Source organism: Cucurbita moschata, unplaced genomic scaffold (assembly GCF_002738365.1).
Source record: "Cucurbita moschata cultivar Rifu unplaced genomic scaffold, Cmos_1.0 Cmo_Scf00010, whole genome shotgun sequence".
Classification (NCBI taxonomy): domain Eukaryota; kingdom Viridiplantae; phylum Streptophyta; class Magnoliopsida; order Cucurbitales; family Cucurbitaceae; genus Cucurbita; species Cucurbita moschata.
Window position 1 is genome coordinate 3833569 of NW_019268526.1, and position 18984 is coordinate 3852552.

Here is an 18984-nt window from a genome sequence, read left to right on the forward strand (position 1 = left end):
AAAAAAAAAAAAAAAAAAAAAAAAAAAAAAAAAAAAAAAAAAAAAAAAAGCTAGAGGTTGACCATTCTTAATCTACTAATTCAAGGGAAAAGAATAAATTCACGTGGGTATTAAAATCGAAACCAGCCAAATGTTGGCAAAAGCAAAGAGCTACAAGCATTAATTAAAAATTAAGGTCAAATATATAACCATAGACATGTTCATTTCATTTCTTAATCTCTTAAAAACTTCAATGTCATTTTCTAGCTGTTATAATTTGAAAAATTTTCAAAACCCACAAACAATATGGATTTTTATAATCACTCTTAATCTTACACATCAACAGTGATTTTATCTCTTTTCCCCCTTTATTTATTACTAAAGGATAGGATATGAAATTAAAAAAAGAAAACAAAAGGCAAAACTTACCAAGATTATACATTTAGCTAAATCTCATTTTTGCCCCCAAGCTTTCAAGATATTCTATTTTGATCCCTAAAAAGTCAAAATGACAAAATGACCTAACGTGTTAACATATGCATACACTAAAATCAAAAGGAAAAACTTACCAAGATTATACCCTTTTAGTTTTTGAATTAATAACCTAACGTGTTAACATATGCATACATTAAAATCACATAGGTTAAATAAAACCGAATAGGCAAAGTTTTTTTTATGGAAAAAAAAAAAAGAATACTACAGCAAAGCCCCAACTGGTTCCATTTTAAAAGCTGAATACCAAAATAAAAATTATGAAAATCCAAGAGCAAAAATAAAATGTTTTTGACAATTTTATAAATGCAACCAATAAGATAAAGGAGACTGGGAGCTGGCCGCACGGAATTGTGCCACGCTACGACACTGACAGAGAAGAAAAGCGCCAAAATCCAATCGAAGTATCTCCGGATGGGCAAAGACAACAATGTTTAACGAAGGGATCTTGACCAATGCCTTACCGCTTCGTCTGTCAATCACTCTCAACTCTCGGCGCAGCCGTTTCCAGGAAACGCACCAGAGAGGCGACATTTTTCACTTTATAAACCTAAAATCTCACTCCATCCACCACCACCACCACCACCGCCGCCGCATAATCTTCTTCACTTTACCTTCCCTTCGCTTTTCTCAGGTGACTTTATAAACCTAAAATCTTTTGATTCTCTTGGTTGACCTTGTTTCTGTTTGGAGGCGTAGATAACTATGGATCCAAACCTCAACGCTTTCACAGATCGCATGGCTGATTATCAGACCTCTCTAACCCAATCATACGATGATGGGTTTAGACTAAATGATTTTGTATTCAACGACCCATCTCCAGATTTTGTTCCTTTCGTTGATAATTCCCTTTTCCCCTACCAACCAGATCCTAACAAGTTTTCAGGAGCGGTGGATTTGAACTTGGGTGTGGTGGCTTCAGGGCAAAGCCCTGATGGCGACTCTTCCTCGGACGAGTTAGACTTCAGGGAAAGTGTTCTTAAGTACATCAGCCAAATACTGATGGAAGAGAATTTGGAGGAGAAGCCTTGCATGTTTTATGATCCTTTGGGTCTTGAAAATACCGAGAAATCTTTCTATGATGCTCTTGGTAAGAACTACCCTCCCCCTTCGCCTAACCAACCTCCCCTAGATTGCGAGAGCTCTGAAGATGTTTGTCGTGGAAGCGACAGTGATCGTACAAGTACTGCTGTTAGTGCTGCCAACAGCAATTCGCCGGACCCCCAATGGGTTGTTGATCCTGGAGAAAGTAAGTCTTCTATACTAACAAGATCTATTCCTAGTAGTTCGTATCAAAGCAGCCTAACTATTAATAGTCATGAGCTTGTCACGGAGCTGTTGGCTCAGAATATCTTTAGTGATAGCACATCCATCTTGCAATATCAAAAAGGGTTGGAGGAGGCAAGTAAGTTTCTCCCAGTGGGTAATCAGCTGAATATCGATCTTAGCAGTGGCAAATTCACAGGAGTAGCTCCTAAGGTAACGGATACAACAGACAATTCGCCTAATGGATCAAAGAGAAGGAAGAATCGTGGACCTGAAGCTGTAGATTTGGATTCAGAAGGGAGAAAAAACAAGCATGCAACCATTTATGGGGATGAGGAAGAATTAACTGACATGTTCGATAAGGTTCTACTCCATGATTGTGGAAGTGAGGCCTCTGCAAATGGTGGATGTGAGAAATTGCAGAATAATCGACAAGTTCATGGTGGATCTAATGCTGGGAAAGCTCGGGAAAAGAAACAGGATAAGAGAAATAACTCTGTGGATTTGAGGAATCTTCTGATATTATGTGCACAAGCTGTGTCTTCTGATGACCGTAGGATTGCGTATGAACTACTTAAGCAGATTAGACAGCATTCTACAACGACTGGGGATGGTTCCCAAAGGATGGCTCATTTCTTTTCTAATGCTCTTGAGGCTCGGATGGTTGGCACTGGCACAGGAAGTAGGATTTACTATGATTCACTAGCTCAAAGCAATATTTCAGCGGCTGATATGTTGAAAGCTTACCAAGCTCATCTTTCATCCTGCCCTTTTAAGAAGCTCTCTCTCTTTTTCATGATCAAAATGATTTTGAAGGTTGCGGAGAATGCTAAAAGTCTGCATGTTATTGATTTTGGCATTTGCTATGGTTTCCTATGGCCAATGTTAATTCAGTTTCTTGCACTACTACCTGATGGTCCACCCAAGCTACGCATTACTGGTATTGATTATCCTCTACCAGGATTTCGTCCAGAAGAAAAGATTCAAGAGTCAGGTCGCCGTTTGGCGAAATACTGTGAGCGCTTTAAAGTTCCTTTTCAATATCAAGCCATAGCATCAAATAACTGGGAAACTATCCGAGTCGAGGACTTAAAGCTTGATAGCAATGACGTGCTAGTTGTGAACTGTTTCTACAGGTTTAACAGCCTACTTGATGAAACTGTCGAAGAAAGTAGTCCAAGGGATATTGTTCTACGTTTAATAAGGAAGATGAATCCAAACATCTTTGTCCATTCTGTGGTTAATGGATCCTACAATGCACCTTTCTTCATAACACGATTCAGGGAAGCACTCTTCCACTTCTCTGCATTGTATGATGCTTTAGACGTTAATTTACCTCGAGACAGTGAAGAGAGGATGATGCTAGAGAGAGAATTTCTCGGTCGCCAAATTATGAACGTAGTAGCATGTGAGGGAGTTCAGAGGGTTGAGAGGCCTGAACCCTATAAGCAGTGGCAGGTTCGGTGTATGAGGGCAGGTTTCAAGCAGCTTCCTTTGGACAAGGAGATCATGTGCAAGTTCAGGACCAAGTTAACATCCCATTACCACAAAGATTTTGTACTAGATGAAGATGAGGGCTGGATGCTTCAAGGATGGAAAGGACGGATAGTCTATGCTTCTTGTTGTTGGGTGCCTGCATAGACATATAGCTTGCTATAATTTGGGACAAGAAAATGGGACCCGAAACAGTACCGAGAGGTGCATTCAATTCTATCATAGATGATAATGACAGAGGCAAACCTATTGTGTGTATTTCTCTTTACTCATGGAAGTTTGAGGTAGTGCATCCATGAAGCCAGATTGTTTCACTTATTATATCTGTGCAAAGCATTACCTTGTAACCTTAGTAGGTACTAGTACTAGTATGATGACCATGAACTGTGGGAATTAAACATGTGATCAGGAGAACGGTTTCTCTTTGTACATAAAGACGGTAGCTGATCATTGGTTTGAGTCTATTCCTTAAAACTCTTGATATGGCTGTTAAATTCGAATTCTATTGCCCATAAAAGAATCAGAGATGGATAACAGACCATCTCGAATTTGAAAATTTTCATTTATGTTTTATGGATATGGACCATCTCAGGATTAACTTCTCTTTTTTCTTTATTTATGCCCTTTTAAAGTTTCAAATTTAAGATTTGAACACACTGAACACATTAAGATTATCCAGTTTTGTTTGTTTTACTTGGATCAAAGCATTGATTATATCCTAGATGGTTGGGTGGATCTAATGACAGTGAGTCCAAATCAACAGATTGTAGACCAACGGTACGTAAACCAAACATAGATGAAACAGAGAACTAAAACGCCCTCAAATCCTTCAGCACAGGAACCTAAAAAAGAAGTGAAATGAATTCTGCTCCCTCTGTAAAATTACCATTACCATGAAAGCTCCACTCTTATTGCATGCTACAAAATAAGTTTGTAGAATCTATTTTCCATTTGCAATACAAAAGAATCTTCCAGATATCTAGTTTCTTACAAAAACAGACAATATTCCAAGCATTGAGCTTCGTTCTTGATCAGAGTACAGGAATGTATGAATTAAGGAACTGGAATGAGGTGGTACATGTGTAACATCTAATTTGTTTTAGATAAGAGACGTTAAATGACGCATCCAATAAATTGATCACGGAACTCTGAACAGTCCTATATAACTACAAAATATGGCAAGAAATCAATACAAAGAGCATAGGAACTGGATTCTCCACCCATCTAAGGACTCTCCTACACAAGGTTATCCACTCTTATTGGGAGTCTTGGAGGGCCTAAGAACATTCCAGTCCAGCTTTTCACCCTTTGGTTTTTTGGAAGGTCCTTTACCATGACTAAATGATGATTGCTGGTTGTCCCGACCACTTCTTGGAAACTTAGTTGGATGCCGTCCATCAGAAACTACTTCAGATTGTTTCCTTTTAAGATCCTCATTAGCCTCACAATTTTTTTCATCAATGTTTGAGCAGGAGGCTTCATTTTGTGAAGATCCATTATCTCTGGGGAACAAAATTTTTTGTCTGAAGATGAAAGGGTAAAAGGGGAAAAAAAAAGAATGATAACTACTTTCAAGTGACTTTCTGTGGGAATGAATGTTCTATTTCAAACCCCCACCCCCACAAGGGGGGGGGGGGGAAGAGAAATATACAACATAAAGCTCCATTACATTTTTTTTCTCAATAAAAGTTTGATTTTTCTTTATAAAAAAAAGCTCCATTACACGATTTAAGGCAACAATTTTGTTAATGTTATTCATATTTTACTTGTTATACAAAAAGGGATTCTCACAAACTTTACTCCTAATACATACCTAAATGCAGATGCTGATTACAACTAAATTTGTAGAAACCACTATGTTGTTGCAAGACAGTGAGACACAGAATGCTAGCTTCATTTAGGAAAAATTGATGCTTAGCAAGAACAGCAGTTTAATAAAACATCCTAGAAGTAGTTTGATAAAACATCCTAGAAAAGTAGTTTAATAAAACATCATAAAGGCAGCTATAATTTTCCAAAAGAAAGAGCGAAACAGGTGAAATTATAACCACTAACCTTGATGAAAGGTTTCCACTGTGATTTCCAGATGAAGAGCCAGGAATTTCATGCTGGCCTAAGCTAGCTATTTCTTCATTGAGTCTCTATAATGGCAAAGCTTTGATGTGAGACGAAAGGCATGCAAAACACAAAGGGCTATAGTCCACAGATAAACTTTAGGACACTGAAAATATATACTCACATCAATTGAAGGATTAAAGCTTTGAAATGACATTCGACCTTTAAAAGCGCCTGGATGAGGATCTCCTTCAACTAAAACTACACTACAACATGGAAGAAAAAAAAAAAAAATCAGTTTCTTGAAAAAAGATATCAAAGAGCTAAGTTGACATAAAGCGACTATCACGGCCAAAAGCAGAGATTGGCTTGATGCGTAAAGATGTCACACTAGAAGCAGATACAAAAGGTTCTCATTCTATCCTAGACTTTCTGTAGCAAGACAGGCACGAATAAAATTTATACTGTATGGAATTACTTCCATCGCAGGCATGTATATTTCTATCTATCACATTCAGAGTGAAAAACTCTAGCAATAATGATAAAGATAAACAAGGAACGCCAAAAGCACATAATCCATCAATATTTCAAATGTATTGTCCGTTTTCAGCAAATAAACTGCTCCCGCAGAACAATGCGGTAGAATTGTGTACAGTTTGTTGCATCATGAAAAAACGAAAAAAGAAAAGAAAAGAAAAGAAAAGATCATAAACAACTAGAAAAGGTAGTGAAACAACCATAAATCAAAAGTAACAAACAAACCATTGAAAAGACCAACAGCCTACCACTTTCTAATTATAGTACTCGAAGGAAAGAAATTCTCATCAGGCTTTACTTCTTCCTCTCTCTTAGGTTGATCCTCTCTCTGACCCGCCCTTTGCATGAACTAATGGCAAAACAAAAAAATCAATAACTCGCATAACAATTTAAATCGGTTCCTCATAAGCACAAAGCAAGAACAGAATCAAAATAAAGAAATCTCAAACATAATTTGGCAGTTCCCTAGACCAATTAACCAACAACCAGAAAGTTGAAACACTAATGAAGCATGATAAGGCAGTAAATCTGAAAGAAAAAAAAAAATCTGAAGCTTAGTTTACCTTCAAGTTCCTTAATGTATTGGAAAGCTCGCGCTTCGCCATAACGATTAGAGAAAAGGAAAGCTCGAACAACGAACTTCCAATGTCTAATCAATTTTCTACGTCTCCTCCACTTTCGCGTTCGCGAGCGCGCGCAACCTTGAAACTCCTCCTGTAATCTGCGCCTGAGGGCGGGGGAAGAAGGGTTTTTCTGAGAATCAATGTTCAATTTGTTAATTACCTAATATACCCTCGAAACAACACTAAATTACAGATATGCCATAGCTTGTTTTCTAGTCGCCACCTGTGGGCTGCGTTACGATTATTGGTATTAGACGGTTTAAATTTGTATTTCAGCGGTTAAATTATAAGAACATTATCAAATATATTCTTTAAAAGATTTTAAATTAGTCCTAATAATAAATAAATATTTAATAAATCTTTTAATTTGTAAGATAATAAAATTTTCAACACTTTTTGAAATTATTAAACACAAATTTAAATTTTCAATATTTATTATATACTAAAATTAATTAATTTAATTTTTTTTTTACAGTTTTCGAAAATTAGTACAACTCTAGAATCTTCAAGTCCTAATGATATGAACTTGACCCAGACAAAATAGGTGAGCGTCGAGATGATTGGTCAGGGCCCCTTGTTTACAGTCGAGTAAATTTGCTAGCAACTTTACAATGAAAGTGCTTAGTTCGAAAGGATCAGGCTCGAGATTCATTAATCATACACAAAATATTGTATATTATATAAATTTATTAAATAAAAAATTAAATGATTTAAACCCACTTCAGACTAATTATTTTTCAAATAATTAGATTGTTAAATGATTTACCCTAATAAGCACCAACCAATCCAACTGAATATCAACTTTTAAAATATTTTGTGAGTAAAAATCACAAAATGCTATATCTATCCATTTGTAAAAATGAAGAACAAAAGGGAAAAAAATTAACTTAATGTACAAACTACTGAAGGCCAAAGTTATGAGGGTACAACTTGTGGTTCTAAAGGTGTAGAACCATCATCATCCTCAGTTGCTTGAACTGAGGGGATTTCCACACTTTTCTCGTCTGCCTCTACGAAACCTTGCTTGAATCTATCGTAGTTCGTTACCTCGGTCGGTTTAAATGGCCGCTTACCCAAGACCCGAATCAAGTCCTCTTGGTGAAGAACTTCCTTTTCAAGCAACAATTCTGCAATTTGAGCCACTCGCTCTTTGTGTTCCTCTATCAGCTCAACTGTGCACTTGTATGCCTTCCCGACCCATTCTCGCACTTCGCTGTCGATTAGTGCAGCAGTCTTGCTACTGTAGGGTTTCGACATTTCGTAAGCATCGTCTCTTGGAGGGAAAGAAAGTAGCCCCACTTTATCACTAAAACCGTACACTGCTACTTGAGCATAGGTCATCTTTGTGACTTTCTCCAAGTCATTTTGAGCCCCAGTTGAGATTTTACCTATTAAAACCTGCATCAAACAACATATCCTTCTTCAACAACACAGCCCAGCAGCCACAATTGAAACATACACAAAGTTCGCCATTTATATCTTGAACCCAGTTTCAAAACTTCTAGAGGGGGTCGAGTCCACGTTCGAGGGGGGAAAACAAAATTTCAAAAGAATGGCTAGCTGTAAGAAGCTCTGATCTATCCCTTGCGTACATCTTTTTTATATCCAAATGACAATTAAGCAGTAAAACCAATCCTAAAACCAACCAAATTGTTAGTTTTCAACACCATTCGACACCCCTTTCCAGCTCTCTCAGTCACTCAAACGAAACCGAACACTTTCAAACAAGTTAATACATTAGAATTATGTCAGGGACTTGAGTAAAGTTGTCAGAAAACTTAAACCATAAGACTATATGTAATTACCTGTTCGGCAGCACGGCCACCAAGGGTCATGCATGTCATATCGAAAAGTTGTTCCTTGGTCATGAGAAGATTTTCATTTGGAACATACTGTGCAAACCCCAAAGCTGCTGTACCGCGAGGAACAATTGTTACTTTCAACAAAGGTTCAGCATGCTCCAAGAACCAGCCAGCAACAGCATGACCAGATTCATGATAGGCAACAGTTCTGCGCTCCAACTTGCTAATCACCTGCTCAGTAAACAGGAACGTTAGCGGACAAAATTCACATGGGTCGACTCCATTATCTGGGAACATACTAGAGCTTAATATCATCGACTCATCATTTGACAGTGAATAAAATGTAGCTTTCAGGATTTCCTATTTTAACAAGTTAACATTAACAATAATACTCCTATGGGTTTTCCTCCACAGCAACTTAAGAGCAGATGGACGACCCGGATAGCTGCTAGTTAAGAATACTTATTCGAAAACCAGATATATTTTTTCTATAATGTAAACAAGGTTTAACTTAGATGTCAGATAAGAAGTTTCTAAAATTGTCTAGTGAGTGATGTCAATTACTTACCTTGTTCTTCTTTTCCAAACCACCTACTACCCTATCAATAGCTGCTTCAAAATCTTCCATCTTGACCTGTGTGCCTTCACTCCTTGCAGCAATCAAGGCAGCTTCATTACAGACATTTGCAATGTCTGCTCCAGCAAATCCAGGAGTCAACGCTGCCAGCCTTTGTGAGTAATACGATGGCTCATGGAAGAGTTTGATCTTTTTTAAGTAGATCTGAAAAATTTGCTCACGGCCATTGATATCGGGCTTGTCAATTGTTATTTGACGATCAAATCGACCAGGTCTCAATAAAGCTTTGTCTAAGATATCAGGTCTATTAGTTCCAGCAAGTACAACAACACCGGAAGTGGTTCCAAAGCCATCCATCTCAACCAACAATTGATTTAGAGTACTTTCACGTTCATCATTAGAACCCGAGAAACCACCACGTCCTCTTGCTCGACCAATTGCATCAATCTCATCGATAAAAACTATACTAGGAGCACACTGCCTGGCTTCTTGAAACAAGTTTCTAACCCTTGATGGTCCAACACCAACAAACATCTCCAAGAAATCAGAACCAGATATAGACAGGAAAGGCACACCTGATTCGCCAGCAGTTGCTTTTGCCAGTAAGGTCTTTCCCGTGCCAGGAGGTCCAACCAAAAGTGCACCCTTTGGAATTTTAGCCCCCAACTCCTCATATTTTCTAGGATTCTTCAGGAAGTGCACGAACTCCATGATTTCTTGTTTTGCCTCATCACAACCAGCAACATCGTTGAAGTAGATCTGAAAAGGAAAGGAAAAAAATGGAAAATGTGTGCATCAACACAACAGGGATATCAAGGAGGGAACCGATGTGGATACCACAAATATTGGAGAAGAACGCAAATGTCTATACCTTATTCTTAGCATTCTTATCCACTTTAGTGATATGAGCTTTTCCTATATTGAATATTCCTCGGCCGCCCTTACCACCACCTCCACCGCCAACACCTATTCCTCCTTGCATTCGGCGGCCCATATAAAAGAGGGACCCCAAAATCAAGAGTGTTGGGGCAAATCTGAGCAATTCTTGATACCAAACCATTTCGGAGACGTATGTAACTGGAACAAAATCATGTGGATCAATATTCAATGCCTCTTGAGCTTCCTCCAACTTCTCCTCAAATGACTCAATACTTCCAATATTGAAGAAGCATTTATATTGGCCCCCATTTCCCTTAGTGACAGCACCACTTGAAGAATCATGGACAACTTCGCTTGTTTGATCGCTAGGAGAACTTCTCACAAATACTTTTGCAACTGATTTATTAGAAACAATGATATGGTCTACTAGACCAGGTTCCAGATACTTGTTTTTAAACTCCTGGAAACTTATCTGCAGAGACAAAATACTGATTACTCAATGGACGACGAATCAAGTTGTTGAAGGTAAACATGGGCAAAAACATCCCAAGGGAAGGAAGGGAAAGGGATTACCGAGTACATTACTTTCGAATAATTGAATGAGGGGAACATGGGAACAAAAAGAGAAATAAATAACATTTCCAAGCCTTAAAACATGTAATCATTCAAAAACCTTACAAAATGACATATGAAAGATTAGATCATGCTTCGTTTCTTTACGAGAAAACAACAGTACGAAAATTATATCGATAAGAGATTATTGTGAAACTATTGTCCACAAGTAATACCTGTTGTTGTTCACCAGGACCAGAAGAAAAGGAGGAAAACAGAAGGCCAAAAACTATTAGTGGGGTGACTAAATTCTGAAACTGCTTTATGAAGTACTCCTGAAAACTCCCCTGATCATCCGTACTTGAGTCACCTAAGAAGAAGCAAAAAATAAAATGTCTGAAGGAAAAATTTATAACACGAAAGGCGGTAAGTGACACATTCAGATCTGCCCCGATGATAGCCTATATCGGTAAGTTCTATATCGCATGATTATGATCAAGAACATCGTAAAGATACCAATGCAGATGAACAAACAAGAAAATCGACCAGAATCTCAAAATTAAGTAATCTCCAAATTAATACATTCAGAAATATACCAAGCGGTCCACTTTGAATCCTCCTACTCTGGATAGCAATTATTGGATCTCGTTAAACCCATGTTCCCAGTCTAAAATCAATAGAAATGGATGCAAAAAATAGCCTTAATTACAGCTAAAAGCAAGAACAAAATTACCTTTAGACTCAGATTTTTGCTCATTTCCTTTAGGAATTTCTTTCTTCTCTTTGGGATAGAAGTTCTGGTAATCTGCGAAAAAGTAGCAAAAAGAATCACATTAAACCTAGAATTCACGCCAGGATCGAAAATGCTGTGCAATAAGGCATTTTTTACTCTAAAAACACACAGGTAAACAAAAATTGTTGAGCCGTTACACAGCCGTGAAAATGATCGCGAAAACAATATAGCTTTAGCGGAAGACGGATTAAAACTCCTTACTCTTCTTCTTCGGGGCTTCGCTTGAGAAGAAACGCCGGAGTTTTGGATTCGCGATGATAAAATTCAAGTCGGACAAACTTACATTGGGAATGAATTTGGTACGAGAACCAACGAACGCAAAATAGCCTCTCAAAAACCCTAACATCCCATCTCTCTCTCCCAGACTGGAATTGATTCGCGGGGCAGCTAAAATCCGTTCATCGATGTTCTTAATCGCCGACCGCCCTCCACCGTGTAACAAATTCTACCATAAAACAAAAGAAATCATAACTTCCCTCCAAAAAATCATCATACAAAAAAACACAAAAGAAGATAAACACTTACTCGGGCGCCAGAAGAGCGCGGCACAGAGCGGCTGAGCCTGGAAAACATCATATTCGAATGAAGGCTTGAAGAAAACGAGTGGAATCTATAAATACGTCGATAATTAATCAAACTGGGCAGAGAAGATCAACAAGTTGAACCCATTTTTTCTCCAAACGAATGCGGCAAATGGAGATCAAACAATGGAAACTAGAAGGTCGAAATTGTTGGAATGATTCTGATACTTCGAGGAATTGAGGAAGAAACTGGGCGCTGAAGGTCCGGTCGCCAATCCAATGGGGGATGTTCGGAGCTGAGATAGTTTAGGAGATTAGTGTTTGGACTTTAAATGGATTATATGTCAAAGAAGCGTCAGGTGGGCAGCGAGCCAACAGGGTCGTCGCTCCGCCCCTTTTAGTTTGCTTGCTAATCAAGACACGAGCCCAAGAAGTCGTTTTATACATATATATATATATATATATATATCTATATATATATATTTCATAGATTTATAAAAAATTAAAAATCAATTAATAATATTTATTATAAAATAAATTCAAAAACCTAAATAAAATTTAATTTAATTGTAGTTAGTTAAAAATATTCTCATAATCTAATTTAATAAAAATAAAATAGATAAAGAATCTCATACTAAATTTAAAATGATTTAATTTTTAGTCGGATATATTTTATCTTAAATATTTTAAACAAAATCTTAAACCAAACGTGTTAAGACAAACAATACAAAGATTTAAAAACTTTGAACAAATCTTTAACGTGATTAAGAAGTTAAGGGTCGATAAATAGTTGATCCAACGTACAATATCAACAAGCCAAGGTTGTTCGAGGATAAACGCTACGAGAGAGAGAGATAGGTAAAATTGCATCGAGATTCGACACCGACCCAATATAGCCAAATAACTAGTTTTTACTACACATTTTTATATGTAAATTTAAAAATTCAGAAAATAATAAATAATTTTTTATTTATAAAATAATAATAAATTTTATTTATTCTTAAAAAAAACATTATAAAAAAAATGCAAATGTTATCCTTTCACTATTTCAGTTGATATCGAACGCTAAAAATACTACGTGCCACGTGGGATATTTAAGGGGTCCTGGTTTAGATGGGCTTCGGCCATTCGTTGGCCCACATTAACTCGTTTTCTTCTTGTTGGGCTTGTCCTCCGGCCCACGAAAAAAGCTGACCCATTAATTCCACGTATATATATATTTATTTATTTTGGCAAAACAAAATACATAATTTAAATAAAATGTGGCATTGAAAAATAATATTCCAAATATAATCATTGATTACAAATTTGTAATCAATATTTTAATTTTATTTAATTAAATTAGAATCAAGTAGTTTACCAAATACTTTGTTTTGCTTAGGATATAATAATATAAACATAAAAGAATATTTTAATTTTATTTAATTTCATAATTATTTAATTATTCATCGTCTAACCCCTCTTTAAAATATAATTATTAGACTTTGAAGGGCCATTCAAATAGATTGAAATGAGTCACACCATTTAAGTTCAAAATTTGAAAATAAATAAAAATGGAACATGTGAAAATTTTATTTTTATTCTAAAAATTTTACAGTTAAAAATTCAAAATTTGAATGGTAAGAAGGTATTAGAGCCAGACATCGGGTGATGTGTCAGCGAGGACACTGGGCCTAGAGGGGTAGATTGTGAGATCTCACGTCAGTTGAAAAGGGGAACGAAACATTCTAGATAAGGGTGTGGAAACCTCTCCCTAGTAGACGCGTTTTAAAATTGTGAGGCTGACGATGATATGTAACTGGTCAAAGCTGACAATATCTGATAGCGATGGCCTGGTTGTTACGAAACAACACATTCAAAGCTTTTATAGTTGAATTGAATCGAATTCATTATTTAATCACGATTATTTGAGTAAAAACTGTCATAATCTCATCTAATCTAATCAACGAACAGTCTAAACTGTATGACTTAATAAATTTCAACGAGAATTTATAAAATTTAGAGACGGAAATATATAATCTTTATTAGATTGATAATGCAATAAGCCAAAATGTGAATGGAAAAGTAACAATGGGAGACAGACTAGAAAAGGGTGCGACTTTAGCAGACGTATCTTTTAATATAGGCCACAAGATTAGTACCCACTTAATCATGATTACCATTTTTGATTAACCATAAAGCACTTTATTATTATTATTATTATTATTATTTAATATTTTAATTTTCTTCGATAATATCAGCATCACTAACCAACAACAAATTCCATCTATATTGGCTCCATACATTGTATTATTTATCTAACGGTAATGTACATAATAATTAAATAAAATTTAAAAATATTACTTTCAATTAAGATGTGATAGTTCAACCATAAATAATTATACAATTTTTAAAAAATATTCACATTTAAAAATATATTTCACGCTCAATAATTTAATATTTTAATCATAGTTGGCGAAGAGCGAAGAGCGAAGAGGGATTCAAACCCTCAACATCGTGGTTCATAGCTTTGTGCTTTAATTCTCTGAGCTATGAGCTCCAACTCGTCTCCATTGAATTTGTTCCCGATGAAACCCTAATAAAAGGAACGAATGAAATTCTTCTAGGTCCCTATTTTCTCTATAACCATGGAGAGACCTGTTCGGTCGCACCCATTATTTGTTGGTGTATTAAATGATGCACAGTCCTCCTCGATTGCATCGTAGTAATTATCTATCTCGACCTTCACATGGTCAAATGGGTGCCACTTGAAGGTCGTAGTCTTGTTTGTCTAGATGTGAGGGTCACAACCTACTGTTAGGATCGTCCAAGAATTATTTGAGCGTTTGTTTTATTACCATGTGGGCTTCAAAATTTGCGATTTGCCTCCTTATTTGATGTTGTGGTTGCAATTGAAAAGGCTGCAGATAAGCAATAAAGACATTTGTGAGTGAGACAAGTCAATCAAGTTAGTATAGGTTATTCAAATAATTCATTTTGATATATATATATATATATTAGGTTTGAATTCACTTTTAATCTCGTACGTTTTGTTCTCGTATATTTTGGTTTTGTGTAATTTTAAGAGCTCGTTTTTCGTCTTCGTACTTCGTTCATATCATGTTCGTGATATGAAAGGTCGACACCATTGTCCACGACTCGTTAGATGAGTTCCTCCTCGCTCTATATGTTTTTGTAACTCAGTTGTGTCCACGAGCTTGAAATAGAGTAAAAGTAGAGTTGCTACTATATACACGACGTAACCTCTTTATACGGAAACATTCATTTAAAACAATTTCATAAAACTATGCCATGAACTTATTGCATAAGAGTCTTAAGATACCCCATACTGACCTAAAAGAATACGATTTTAAATGATAGATTTCATATGTTGCATGTGTTTGCATTCTCTGACCCAATAGAGAGTGTAATAGCCCAAGCCCAACACTAGCAAATATTGTTCTATTTCGTGCTTTTCCTTCTAGACTTCTTCTCAAAGATAAACGCGTCTGTTAGGGAGAAATTTCTACACCCTTATAGGAAATGTTTCGTTTCCCTCTTCAACCGATGTGAGATCTCACAATTCATCCCCTTGGGGGCCCAACGTCATCGCTGACACACCGCCTGGTGTCTAGCTCGGATACCAGTTCTTGATTTGCGCGTGTCATCCTTGCGCAATGAACATGCTAATCATCTCAGCATCATCCTCTCAACGACTGAACTTCTAATTTGACCGAACAATAACAACCTAATAATTTCTTCATATAAACAACCCGAAAATAAAGACAAGTTTGAATGTTTGCTCGAATTGATGACACATCGAACATCAAAATTATTAGCAAGAGACCTTATCTTAGAAACATTGGTGTAAAACGATAGGGGAATTTAATGGCCATTAAATACCCAAATTTGCAAGACATACGTGAGGGGTTGGGGTTTTGGGCATATTGGGTCACTGACCCATACGCTCGTGCCCTCCACATGATACCATGTGGGACACCCCTAAACACTCTGAACTCCTCACATGATTTTAAGGCTTGCAAAATTTGTAGGGTACCCCAAAAAAAACCAAAATTAAAATAATTAAATAAAATAAAATAAAAGCCCTATGGGAATGGTGAATTCGTACACCAACCTAAAAACATGCCATGTGCTCCTGGGTTTGACCCCATTAACCATGTTTCTTTGACCAATCAGATCCTCGTACGGTTCCTTTTCTTATAATTGCTGCTTAATTAATCATTAATATTCCTAATTATCAACTAAACATCATTAATCAATACCTGTTTTTTCCCTAATTCTAATTAAAATTAATTTTTTTTAATTTTATAATTAAGCTAATCATAAAATTAATTAAGAATTTATTTGAAAAGTAATTATTAATGGTGTGTGTGAAAATGGTGTGTGACATTATTATTATTATTATTATTATTATTATTATTAATGGTGTGCCAAAGGTCCAACATTTCTACCTGACCATAAAGTCGTTGACCAGTCAACGATTTTAATTCATATTGCCTTCTGGAAATTCCTATTTTTATTTTTGTATTTCGTACTTTAATTTAAGGCGTTCTTCTGCAATACGCATAAATTAAATGTATAATTAAATAAATCTTTTTTATTTTTTATGTACAGATCAAATATGTTAGGTAATGTTCCACGCTCGAGATTTAAATAAAATTTTGATTCTTGATGATCTCGACATTCTCATATATTTTCTCGAACGGCTTATAATTGACCCACGAAAAAATTTGAATTTTATTGGTATACGTACATTTCTTATGTCCTCTTGATCTAATCATCCTCTCATTCAGACGTGACGTAGGTTCATTCATGCCTAATAGTTGATATATATGGTTCATTCACATGCGCATCGATTCATCCGCTTTGGTCTGTTACATATCATCGTCAGTCTCACGGTTTTAAAACGCATCGTTCAGAGTTGCGCAACGGAAGTAGTACTTATCTAGATATTGTTCTATTTGGGCTTTTCCCTTCTGGACTTTCCCACATCAATTAAAGAACGAAAATAAACATTTTCTTATAACGGGTGGAAACCTCTCCGTAACAAACGTGTACTGAGGAAGTTCAAAAGAGAAAGCTCGGAAAAAAAATCTAAATACGACATCTGGATGAATGCCAGTTCTGCTGAGTAACACTAAAAGACGCGTTTTAAAATTGTGAGATTAACAAGATACATAACTAGCAAAAGCAGATAACTAGCAAAAGCAGACAATATTGGGAGGATTCAACATTTAGTAAAATAAATATAAAAAATAATCATTAAATTATAAAACTTTAGGTTAATCATTACTTAGGTGTGTTTATGAATATAATTAAAGTAACGAACCAAAGATTAATAAGCTGGGATAATACACGACAATGTAATTAAATGCGGATTATGAAGCTCATATATGATTAATATTTATATACTAATGTTTTAATTAAAATATACATTACATTAATTTCTAACTATTTTATGTAACCGCCTAATTAAATTTCTGTAGCTTCATGTGCCTAAGAATCTCTACTGCATCGTATTTAATTATTAATTATTAATTATATTATGAGTTTAATCAAGCTAAGCAATCAGAAGAGTATTTCTAGAAAACAGCGTCTTTGGATCCATATAAATAAAGCCTCGAGAATCCATAAGATTGACTAAAATAGCAGGATGATGGACTTTTTTTTTTTAATTTATTAATTAATTATAAATAATTTAAATATTATATAATTATTAATTAATTTAATATTGGAATCTCATAATAATATAATAAAAAAATATAAATATATTAGAATGACTTGTAACTGCTGAGCCCTACCAACTTCGCACTCTCACTTCCCATTTTTTTCTCTCTCTAAAAGAAGCTTTGGATCTTCATTTTTAATCGGAGATTTCCATTTTTTTTCGCCGGAAGTTGATTTACAGAGATCAAAAGCACGCCGGAGATAATTTTCCGCCTGACATGGAAGAAAAATGGAAGCTTTCAAAGAAGGAATCGGGTTGTTCTTCTTCTTCTTCGTCCAAGTCTTTCTTCTCCAGAAGCGGTTCCACCAGAAGCACTTCCTCGAAACTACCATTGCTAAGAAGCTTATCACAAAAGCACACTCCTTCCTCCTCCTCCTCCTCCGCCGCCGCCACCTCTGGCAAATCCCCTTCCGATCTCCGCCGCAGCTCCTCCCAAAAAAACGCCTCCTCTTCATCCATTGGCCACAAATGTAGCAGCTTGGCTAAAGAGCAAAAGGCTAGATTTTACATCATGCGCCGATGTGTCGCTATGCTTGTTTGTTGGCATAAACATGGCGATCCATGAAGCTCCATTAGGAATTTTAGCCTTCGTGGATCTTAAGGTTGTTTTTTTTTTTTTTTTTGGTCTCTAATTTTCAGAATTTCTTTTTCCTTCCCCCATTTTGTTAGATTAAAAATTGTAATTAGATAATTTAGATTTGGGGGTTAATGTCATCCCGCTACAATTTTTCGAATTTTCCCCGATACCTTGTAATAACACGATAGAGAAATTTTTACTTTTTGAAAAAGACCCATATTTTAATTACGAGTATCGATCGAGTTATTAACTTTTAAGATGAAAAGTAGCTTCGGTTTATCGTGTTACTCGTTGCTCGGTCTGAATTCGCATCTGGTTTGATAAGAAGATTGTGTCTATGGTGTTGGGGAAGGTGCCAAAAATGTACATTAGTGGGGGATGTGAAAGCAATGTGTAGATTCTCTTTGAAATTGTGGACTCACTTTTCCCTCCTTTTTCTTACAAAAAACACACCCAAAAATAAAATAATTTCCAAATTTAGATACCATATCTTTAAAAATAAAATAATTTCCTAATTTCCTAATTATTAAATATTTTTAATTTTTATTATTATATGGATATTTTAATATATCTACTTTAATAAAAATATTAAAATATTAAAGCTAGAATTATTGACCTATAAAATATTATATAAAAAAAAAATCATGAATGCATCTCCATTAATCATAAAAATTAAATCTTTATTTTTAAAAAATTTTAAATTTTAAACCACGTAAGCACAATTTTTCTGTAAAAGCTAGTCGAATCTATGTATGACTAGATTGAATTTCAGCTCATAAAATAAAAATTTGCTTCAATTCTACCCTGTAAAACAACCACCATCGTGCTATTTCTGACCGATGTATCGTTCGGCGGTGTGCTAACGGCTAGCATCGACTGCTCGAAGAGATTGTTCATATATATATATATATATATATATTTATTTATTTATTTGAAGTTCAATTATCAAATAGATAAATAATAATAATAATAATAATATAATAAAATAAGTAAACATTTAATTTGGGCCATTTTGGATCCAGACTCTGCCCATTACCATGAGAGAGAACATTATATTATTTATTTTTAAAAAAAATTTCAATTTTTTATGATTTATAAATTATCTCAAC

The 18984-nt window shown here is 35.5% G+C and overlaps 4 protein-coding genes and 1 long non-coding RNA gene across 8 annotated transcripts in view; 3 read left to right on the forward strand and 2 right to left on the reverse strand.

Moving 5' to 3' along the window:
* The window catches only part of LOC111448528, a 25614-nt gene extending 24795 nt beyond the window's left edge, over positions 1-819 (forward strand). Inside the window, exon 3 of the long non-coding RNA XR_002711449.1 lies at positions 745-819. This is a non-coding gene — a long non-coding RNA (uncharacterized LOC111448528). The remainder of the gene's footprint in view (positions 1-744) is intronic.
* LOC111448524 overlaps positions 1-6549 on the reverse strand; it is an 8480-nt gene extending 1931 nt beyond the window's left edge. Inside the window, exons 1-5 of one of the 4 annotated variants that reach the window (XM_023088186.1) lie at positions 6387-6549; positions 6072-6172; positions 5471-5552; positions 5287-5372; positions 117-474 (exon numbers count right to left, since the gene is read on the reverse strand). In XM_023088186.1, coding sequence (XP_022943954.1) covers positions 453-474; positions 5287-5372; positions 5471-5552; positions 6072-6172; positions 6387-6428 — 333 coding nt within the window. In that variant the 5' untranslated portion in view covers positions 6429-6549 and the 3' untranslated portion in view covers positions 117-452. Of the gene's footprint in view, positions 1-116; positions 475-4085; positions 4755-5286; positions 5373-5470; positions 5553-6071; positions 6173-6386 lie in introns of those variants that run through there. The other 3 variants (XM_023088184.1, XM_023088183.1, XM_023088185.1) reach the window with 3 other exon arrangements.
* On the forward strand, positions 939-3705 carry LOC111448518 (scarecrow-like protein 34). The gene has a single exon (XM_023088177.1). It carries the CDS (start codon positions 1177-1179, stop codon positions 3376-3378), a length of 2202 nt encoding a protein of 733 aa, XP_022943945.1. The 5' UTR covers positions 939-1176; the 3' UTR covers positions 3379-3705.
* Positions 6550-7207: 658 nt separating the features above from the next.
* On the reverse strand, positions 7208-11967 carry LOC111448517 (ATP-dependent zinc metalloprotease FTSH 3, mitochondrial-like). The gene is made up of 8 exons (XM_023088176.1): positions 11575-11967; positions 11251-11494; positions 10990-11061; positions 10493-10626; positions 9697-10176; positions 8817-9584; positions 8252-8479; positions 7208-7844 (listed from the first exon to the last, which is right to left on the reverse strand). The coding sequence occupies exons 1-8, from the start codon at positions 11623-11625 to the stop codon at positions 7362-7364; spliced, it is 2460 nt and encodes an 819-aa protein (XP_022943944.1). The 5' UTR covers positions 11626-11967; the 3' UTR covers positions 7208-7361.
* Positions 11968-17377: 5410 nt separating this feature from the next.
* On the forward strand, positions 17378-18131 carry LOC111448862 (putative protein TPRXL). Its single transcript, XM_023088639.1, has one exon. It carries the CDS (start codon positions 17516-17518, stop codon positions 17861-17863), a length of 348 nt encoding a protein of 115 aa, XP_022944407.1. The 5' UTR covers positions 17378-17515; the 3' UTR covers positions 17864-18131.
* Positions 18132-18984: the final 853 nt, after the last annotated feature.

What these genes read in the sequence shown, in the direction of transcription:
- LOC111448518 (XM_023088177.1), top strand. Translation starts at nt 1,177, where the DNA reads ATGGATCCAAACCTCAACGCTTTCACAGATCGCATGGCTGATTATCAG.
- LOC111448517 (XM_023088176.1), bottom strand. Translation starts at nt 11,625, where the DNA reads ATGATGTTTTCCAGGCTCAGCCGCTCTGTGCCGCGCTCTTCTGGCGCC. An exon ending in GCAAAAATCTGAGTCTAAAG is followed by an intron (nt 10,627 to 10,989) that starts GTAATTTTGTTC and finishes GCTTCTTCTTAG; the next exon opens with GTGACTCAAGTACGGATGAT. An exon ending in ATAAGAATGCTAAGAATAAG is followed by an intron (nt 9,585 to 9,696) that starts GTATAGACATTT and finishes TTTCCTTTTCAG; the next exon opens with ATCTACTTCAACGATGTTGC.
- LOC111448862 (XM_023088639.1), top strand. Translation starts at nt 17,516, where the DNA reads ATGGAAGAAAAATGGAAGCTTTCAAAGAAGGAATCGGGTTGTTCTTCT.